This window comes from Echinops telfairi, unplaced genomic scaffold (assembly GCF_000313985.2).
Source record: "Echinops telfairi isolate 266 unplaced genomic scaffold, ASM31398v2 ScPeMD7_7459;HRSCAF=8497, whole genome shotgun sequence".
Lineage (NCBI taxonomy): Eukaryota > Metazoa > Chordata > Mammalia > Afrosoricida > Tenrecidae > Echinops > Echinops telfairi.
In genome coordinates this window covers 720,312-728,038 of record NW_022111359.1, presented here as the reverse complement: position 1 = coordinate 728,038, position 7,727 = coordinate 720,312, and the positions used below count along the sequence as shown (strand labels likewise).

General features: G+C 59.9%; 1 protein-coding gene across 1 annotated transcript in view; it reads left to right on the top strand.

Annotated features, from left to right (window-relative positions):
* Window positions 1–6,509, top strand: part of PALM (paralemmin) — a 25,648-nt gene extending 19,139 nt beyond the window's left edge. The window contains exons 8-9 of the mRNA XM_045300030.1: window positions 604–735; window positions 4,414–6,509. Of these exons, the coding sequence (XP_045155965.1) occupies window positions 604–735; window positions 4,414–4,958 (677 nt within the window). The 3' untranslated portion in view covers window positions 4,959–6,509. The remainder of the gene's footprint in view (window positions 1–603; window positions 736–4,413) is intronic.
* The last annotated feature ends 1,218 nt before the right edge of the window (window positions 6,510–7,727 follow it).

Here is a 7,727-nt window from a genome sequence, read left to right as displayed (position 1 = left end):
AGAGGAGCAATGACTTGGGAGTCCTGGAGGCCACAGGAGGGTGGGGCTTTAAGCCTTACGAGTGGTCAGCCGGGAGCCAAGTTAGCCTGGGGGGGGGTCCCTCACCTGGAGCCCAGTCTGCCTACATGGCTCTCAGGGTAGTGATGGGGGTGGGGAGGGGCACCTTACCCAATGCTCAGGAACCTGACTGATCTTGCTGCAGTGACTATACGTTTCCTGGGACAAGAGGAGGCAGAGGCCGGGTTCGGCCCAGGGGACCTTGTCAGGCCTAGCCTTCACTGGACTGACCCTACTGCTCTGAGAAATGGGAAGGTTCCTGGCTTTCTAGACAGGGCGTGGGCAGAGCTGGGCCTTCGTGCTGGCTGACCGAGGGCCAGCATCCGGATGGCGACGCATGCATGCTTGGGAAACCAAGGTGAAGGACTTTGGGCTGCTGCCCTGGGCACCGGGGGGACCGTGGCAGGATGTGGAGGGAGCGAGGGCCCGCTCTCCAATCACTGCTTGGCCCCTGCCCTGCTGGCTGCCCTCCCTGGCTTGGCCGTGCCCACAGCGGGGGGCCCGGGTGGGGGCTGGCATCGGCGTAACTCTGTCCTCTCGTGCCAGCCATGTACTCGGTGGAGATCACGGTGGAGAAGGACAAGGTGACCGGGGAGACCAGGGTGCTGTCCAGTACCACCTTGCTCCCCCAGGAACCGGTCCCTCAGGGCATCAAGGTCTACGAGGATGAGACTAAAGGTAGGCAGGCCTCCCCGTCCATTCCTGGAGTCCGGAGCGCCGACGTAGGCCCCAACGGAGCGGCCCGCTGCCCACTCATGCACCGGCAGGCCGTGGCTCTGGGGCCTGCGTGCCGTCACCAGGTGGGGGCAGGACGTATGGGCCCTGGACACAGGTGCCTGCCTTAGCCCTGTCTTGGTGGAGGAAGGTTGGGCTTGGGACATGTGGCAACTCAAGAGTCCAGAGGGGACATGTACCGGGCCAGTTTCATGTAGAAACCGCCAGGGACAGGGCTGTGCCTCTGGGGTCCACCATCGGGTCTTTCGGGCACCCAACCTGTGGGTCACACTGTGCCACCCGGAAGGAGGTCACAGGATTCCAAATGTGACCAAGGCCAGGTGAAACTGGGAGAGGGGCAGGGTCAGTGGCAGGGGCGGGGCTCCACAGAGAAGGGGACCTGGAGGCGGGATGGGGCGTGGGGACAGGGCCCTGCAACAGGCTGTGGTGGTGGCCTTGCCTGGTGGTTGCTGAGTGAAGGAAGGGGTGCGGGGGCAGGGCTGGGTCCTGTGGGCCTAGGGGTGGGTGGGGGGCGTTGGGGGCTCCCTTTGGGGGCAGGCAGGCGTGTCCCTACGCCGCGCCTTTTCACCGCAGAGCTGTGTGCCTCCGCACGTGTGCCCGAGTCTCGCTGGGTGGGCGGTCCCCAGGGGCCGCGGGTCCACTCTCTCCTGGGTCACGTGGCGACTTCCTGTGGGATGGCCGACTGCCTGGTTCAGCGGCCATGCCACTCCCACCCCCTCCACTCCCTAACGCGATCGAGGCTCCGACTCCCCCTGAACTGGCCCTGTTGGTAGCTTTTCTGGCGCCTGCCAGGGGCGCCTTGGTGGCTAGCGGGCTACTGCTGGGCTGCTAAGCAAAAGGTAGGCAGTTTGAACCCGCCAGCCGCTCCCTGGGAGAAAGATGAGGTTTACTGCTCCAGTAAAGGTGGGCGGATCAGAGACCCGCGGGGGCAGTTCTACCCTGTGCTATAGGGTCGCCTGGCGTTGGACTCCCCTCCTTGGCCGTGGGTTTTTTTGGGGGGAGGGCTGTGATGCGATATATCATTGTGGTCTGGGTCCCCATGCCCGCTGTGAGAGGCTGGCTGTTGGGGTCCCTGGGGTGTGGCAGCAGTCGTAAAAGGGGGCCTAGTCTGGCCCAGCTTGTGGGGAAAGACCTGACTGGACTCCTGGGCTGGAATGACCCTGAGGGGGCAGAGGAGATGTGTCCAGATCAGCTGCTCTGACCACCCCAGCCTGCCTGGCGTCCCAAGTCCACAGCTGGGCCCCTGGGGATTCCAGACCCGCCAGACTGGACTCTGGTTGCTTAGCAGCAGGGAAGGTGATCTGTTCCCATGGTTACTCTGGGCTGGGATTCCTAACTTGGGGCCCTGACCCCCCTCAGAAAACCCTCAGGCTGATTCTGCAAGTCCCTGGCTTACCTCCCCTTCTGGGCCTCCAGCACGCAGTCCAGGTGAAGTCTTGAAGGGGCTGGAGGCCACAGCAGGAAACGCTGCCCTTCCAGCTGGAGGCTGGGTCCAGGAGCCCTGACCCTTGCTCAGGGAGGTGACAAGTTTCCGGGGCCACCCATTCCACCCTCCTCTCTACCCAGTCATCCCTGGAAGGCCTGTATGTGGGGGACTTTGCAGGGCTGTGCTCTGGGGCTGGGGTCAGACTGTAGCCAGGAGTTCTGCCCCAGCAGTGCTGTTGGTCCTTCGAGACGGGTCACAGTCTCAGCACGTGACAGGCCAGAGACAGAGACAAGTGAGGTGGGAGAGGTTTTGCGCAGCACATGGAACAGGATCTGCAAAACCCACCCTTCTAAGCACGGGAGAGGAGCGTTTTCAGAGAGCAACTATGCGCTGAATTGCAGAAAGGAAGGACTAGGGTGGCTCTCTGTGTTGCAGTTGTCATGTTGTGGACTGTGTTTCTTAACCGTACCCCTCCAGCCCCTAAGAAGGAACGATTGTCTTCTACTTAAATCTTGAGGTACAGGGGCCTGATATCAGCGTGGAAATTATATACTATCTACTTTTGGGAAAGAGCAGTATAATCGAATACGTAGGGTGCAGCCAAGGCAGACCTCAGAGGAAAACGTATAGCCTAGCGTGTGTCTCACTGTTGCCATAAATGAGTTGCTGTAACCAAAAGAACTCGCCGTTCTTTTCTCGCCGTTCGGGAGGCTGCAGTCGGCGTCCTTGGTGCCAGCCCTAGGGAAGGTTCTCTCTATTGGCTCCGGAGCAAACCTCCTTATCTCTTTTGAGTGTCTGCCCCTCAACACATTGTAGGTGATTTGGCATCCCTCTGCCTTGTTAGCTTTTGTTTTAATTTCTCTCTCTCTCTTTAATCTAAACAGAAATTGACTTAAGGGACACACTGCATTAAGTCTTGTCTCATTAACACAATAAAGAAAGCCTATTCCCAAATGGGATTATGGCCACCGGCAGAGAGGTTAGGATTTGCAACACATATTTGAGGGAGAAGGCCTGTGGTTCAATGCATAACATTGCATTCATTAGTAAACAAGAAAGATGGGGAGACATGAACTAAATTTGAAACCCAGAAGCAATCAAATCAAAAGAGGAGAAGAAATCCGGATTGCTGTGGGCTGTAACCCCCAGCTCCCAAGAAGAGCTGTTCTTAACTCCTGCAGAGGAAGGACGTTGAGGCTGAGAGGAAGGGCAGGAGTCTAGCTTTGGTCAGCTGTGTGACCACCGACCCAATTGCGTTCCCTATCTGAACCTCCGTTGTTGTGTTAGTCTGGGTGGACTAGAGAAACAAATTCATAGACACTCATATGTGTATAAGAAAGCTTTATATACAAGAGCAATTTAATATTGAGAAAACATCCCAGCCCAGTCCAGATCAAGTCCATAAGAACGATATTAGCCCATTCGTCCGATACCAATCTTTAAAGTCCTCTTCAGACTCATGAAACCATGAAATGGCTCCAAATTCAGGAAGATCCCAGGCCAGTGGGTAGAAAGTCTTTGGATCCAGTGGCGTTGTAAGCATCTCAGCGCTGGCAGGGGACTCCACGTGGCTCCTCAGGTTCCAGTGGTCTGGCTCCAACCAGCCTCTCTCCATGCATCTTCTCCACAGGGATGTCTCACAGGGAGTGAGCGTAGAGAGTCTCCTTCCTCCAGGGAGGAAGACAGGAGTTCCCAGAATCCTCAGGAGAAGACCATGCCACACAGAGGACTCATTGACTGTCACCTGAGTGACAGCCCAGATTCCATCCACCCCTTCACTTTTAATCCTCAAATTGACAAGTGATTATATAACCACCACATTTGTCACCATCTCACAACGGAAAGGAACGTAGAACTACTGTGGGGTGATTGTAGGGAGCTAGTCAGCCGAAGAGTCTGGGATGCTTCAGAAGGCAGTACCATTGCAGCTCATTTGTCTTCAGCCTTTCTTGGTTTCTAAGACGTGTGTTCAGAGCTATGAATGTACCTCTGCATACCCCCTTGGCTGCTTTTCACAGATTGACTAAGTGGTTTTCACGGCCAGTTCATCCCAAGTGTGGAATTTCGTTTCTGCTTGCTCCTCCAACCTGGGATGGTGGTCTCTGTTCCAGCATCCCGGAGTGTGCCTGTGCCTTGCCCCGGTCTTCACCCCCGCCTGGGAGCCGGCTGGCTCACTCTGTCTCTCTCCCTCGCAGTGGTCCATGCTGTGGATGGCACCGCAGAGAACGGCATCCACCCGCTGAGCTCCTCTGAGGTCGACGAACTCATCCATCAGGCAGACGAGGTGACTCTGAGTGAGGCTGGATCCACGGCCGGGGCAGCAGAGACCCGGGGGGCTGTGGAGGAGGCCGTCCGGACCACACCTTCCAGGCGGGAGATCACTGGGGTACAGGCACAGCCGGGGGAGGCCACGTCGGGCCCGCCGGGGGTCCAGCCTGGCCAGGAGCCCCCAGTCACCATGATCTTCATGGGCTATCAGAACGTGGAGGACGAGGCTGAGACCAAGAAGGTGCTGGGGCTTCAGGATACCATTACAGCAGAGCTGGTGGTCATTGAGGATGCCACCGCGACCACCACCGCCGAGGCCAAGGAGCCCGCACCACCCAACGGCAGTGCCGCCGAGCCCCCTGCCACCACGGGCTCTAGGGAAGAAAACCAGGCAGGGCCCGAGGGCACCGTCAGCGACCCCCAGGACCTGGACATGAAGAAGCAGCGTTGTAAATGCTGTTCGGTCATGTGAGCCAGCCCGGCCCCCCAGCCCCTGGCCCCGCCCTCTGAACCACCAACACCCACCAGCCCGGCCCCTCTTGGCGCCTGCCCACCCTTCACCTGCCACCTCACGGGCCCCAGGACCAGTGGTGTGGTCACTTCCTCCTGGTTTTTCTTTCATGGGAAAGAGGGACAGGGACACCCCCACCCCAGCCCCATCGCCACCTCCCCAACACCCACCCTGATCCACTGAGCCGGGCGCCTGCGCCTGGTGGGAGAGAGACGAACAGACCCGGACCACCCCCCACCCCCATCGTGGCAGCTTCACAGATGCGGCGAACGTCCCCGCTGTCCAGGCGCTGTGACCGGTGGCTGCGATGTGGCCTCTGCCAGCCTGCCACCCTCTGGGGTGCCTTCCGGTGCCTTCATGCTGTTCCCGGGAGAGGGTCTCTGCCAAGAAGCCCCTGGGTTGTTGGCGAAGGCACTGGTTTCTCTGCCGGGCACTGGGTTGAGGCTGTGCCTTTTAGCAGTTTCAAGGGAACGCCAGGCTCAAGGTCTTGCAACGGAGGATGGGCCCCTCTGGGCATCCCCAACCTGATGTGCCCCTGTTCCCCGTGCCCTCCCTGACCCCATCCAGTGGAAGCTGGGCCTTGGATGATAGAGCTCTGAGGCACCCCACACACCCCAATTCAAGCGGGGTCTGTAGTCCCAGGCTGCCTTCTGCATGGGCCTGGCCAGGGGTCCTCCCGTTGTCTCCTACCCAAGGCAGGGAAACCACGTGAGCCACTTCAAGTCATGAGCTCCCACCCCTATTGGGCCCTCCTTCCTCCTGGTGCTAATTTGGGGACGCTGGGGGGCACCCCCTGGCCTCTTCTCCAGTCTGGTTGGGCCAGGGTCCTGGGCATCCCACCCGACCACCCCCCAGAGACCAGGCCCTACCGGCCAGCCCTACTGGGTTTAGAGCATTTGCGGGGATTGGAGTGGGGTGTACACAGCCTGGCAGGGAGGGTCCCAGAGCAGTAGATCCCCCTCATTTGCTGCCCAGCCTGGGGTGAGCCTGCTCCCTGCCCACCTCACACTGGAAGGGGTGGGGGGCTGCCCTGCAGGGCCAGCCAGCACTTGGCGTGAATTCACGTCTCCCTGGGCACAGCCACCGTCATTCCCAGAGGCACACTCATGCACCTTCTCACGGACATCCTCCTCTCACGTGCTGGCTTTGAACCACCAGGCCCCATCTTGCCCCCTTCCCCAGGAGTCCCTGGTCTGGTGCCCAGGGCCCAGGCCACCTCTTGGTCCAGCTGCCACACCCAGTCTGCGCAGGGGCAGGGGCAGGGGCAGGGGCCACTCTAACCTGAATCTGGTCCCAGTTTCAGTGCAGCCTCTTGCTGGCTGGGAGGCGAGCTCGCTCGGAGAGGGGCAGTGGCTGCGACCCGTCCTCTCCTTCCCTGGAGCCTGCCCCAGTCCCTCGAGCTGTGAGCCTCTGCTGAGGTGCCCTTGCTGCCCGCTTTCTGCTTTTGATGTGCGACAGGGCCCCCATGTCCTTGACTTTCCCAGAGAAGCAAATAAACAGTGTGAACAGCGAGAGTTCCTGGAGTCCTTGGATGTCCCCTGGGTGGGGAGGGTGTGTCCAGCCCCGAGGGTGGGGACTTGTCACCACAGTGGGGTGAGACAAGAGACACTGAGCTGGGGCCCAGGCTCAGCGACACTCCCTTTGCGTGCTGCGGGGTGGGAAGCAGTGGTAGACCTCACACCTGGCACTTGATTGCGTCACCCACCACACCTGTGCCCACCTGAGCAGCACCTGGCCAGGTAAGGCCTGGGTGGGGGGAGGGCAGCAGGGCCTGCTAGTTCCCCAGGAACCTGTGAGTTCCGCACCTGTTCTTGTGCTGTCCTTTGACTTCCAGGCTCCCCTTGGTGGGCTCATAGCCCTGTGGGGGCAGGGGAGGAGAGAAGGAAGGACCTCCCCACAAGCTTTGCAGAGAAACCAGTCCCCAGGAAATGGGTGGGGGGCAGAACAGGGCATGTTTATCAGGACCACCATGGGACTCGTGGTACAGTGGCTCGTGTTGGGCTGTGATCCACAAGGTCGGCGGTTCTAAACCACCAGCCACTCCATGGGAGAAATATGGGCTTTCTATAAAGGGCTATCCTCCCAGAGGCTCACAGGGGCAGTGCTGCCCAGTCCGTCCGGGAGTTGGCATCCACTTGGTGGCAGGAAGCGTCGAGAGTTTTAATGCATGGGCATGACACCCCCCCCTCAGTGTGACCTTGGAGAAGCCACTCGACCTCAGTTTCCCCACCTGTGATGTGGGCTCTGCGCTCAGGGGGTGGCCAGCCCTGGTTGTGGACTGGCTCCTGGCATGCTGGGCCAACACCTGCCTCTGCCTGCCCTACTGGGGCCTGTTTCCCCACCGGAACAAGTGGGAGGGGGGATCGTGGGGTGCGCTAAGTGGTGAAAGGCTCTGATTCCAACCCCAGTGCTCCCTTCCCCTCAGCTCTGTGCCTCAGTCGGGATTGTAAACGCCCGGAGCCTCAGTTTCCCTCTCTGTACAGTGGGTGTAAAGGTATTTGGAAGCATGCTGGGCTCCCCGGTTAACAGAACTCACAGCAGTGACCAGCTTCTTTCCCTCCCCCAACCCTCCGGTTCCCACCGTCCACTAACAGTCTGCGCCTGTTGGAAGAGACTGAGGCTCGGAGGGGTCCCGGCCTGGGCAGGACCACTCCGAGGGATGGATGTCTCAGGCTGTAGTGGGTGCGTGAAGCCTCGCCGCCCCCCTCCTCCATGCCAGCAGACCCCGGG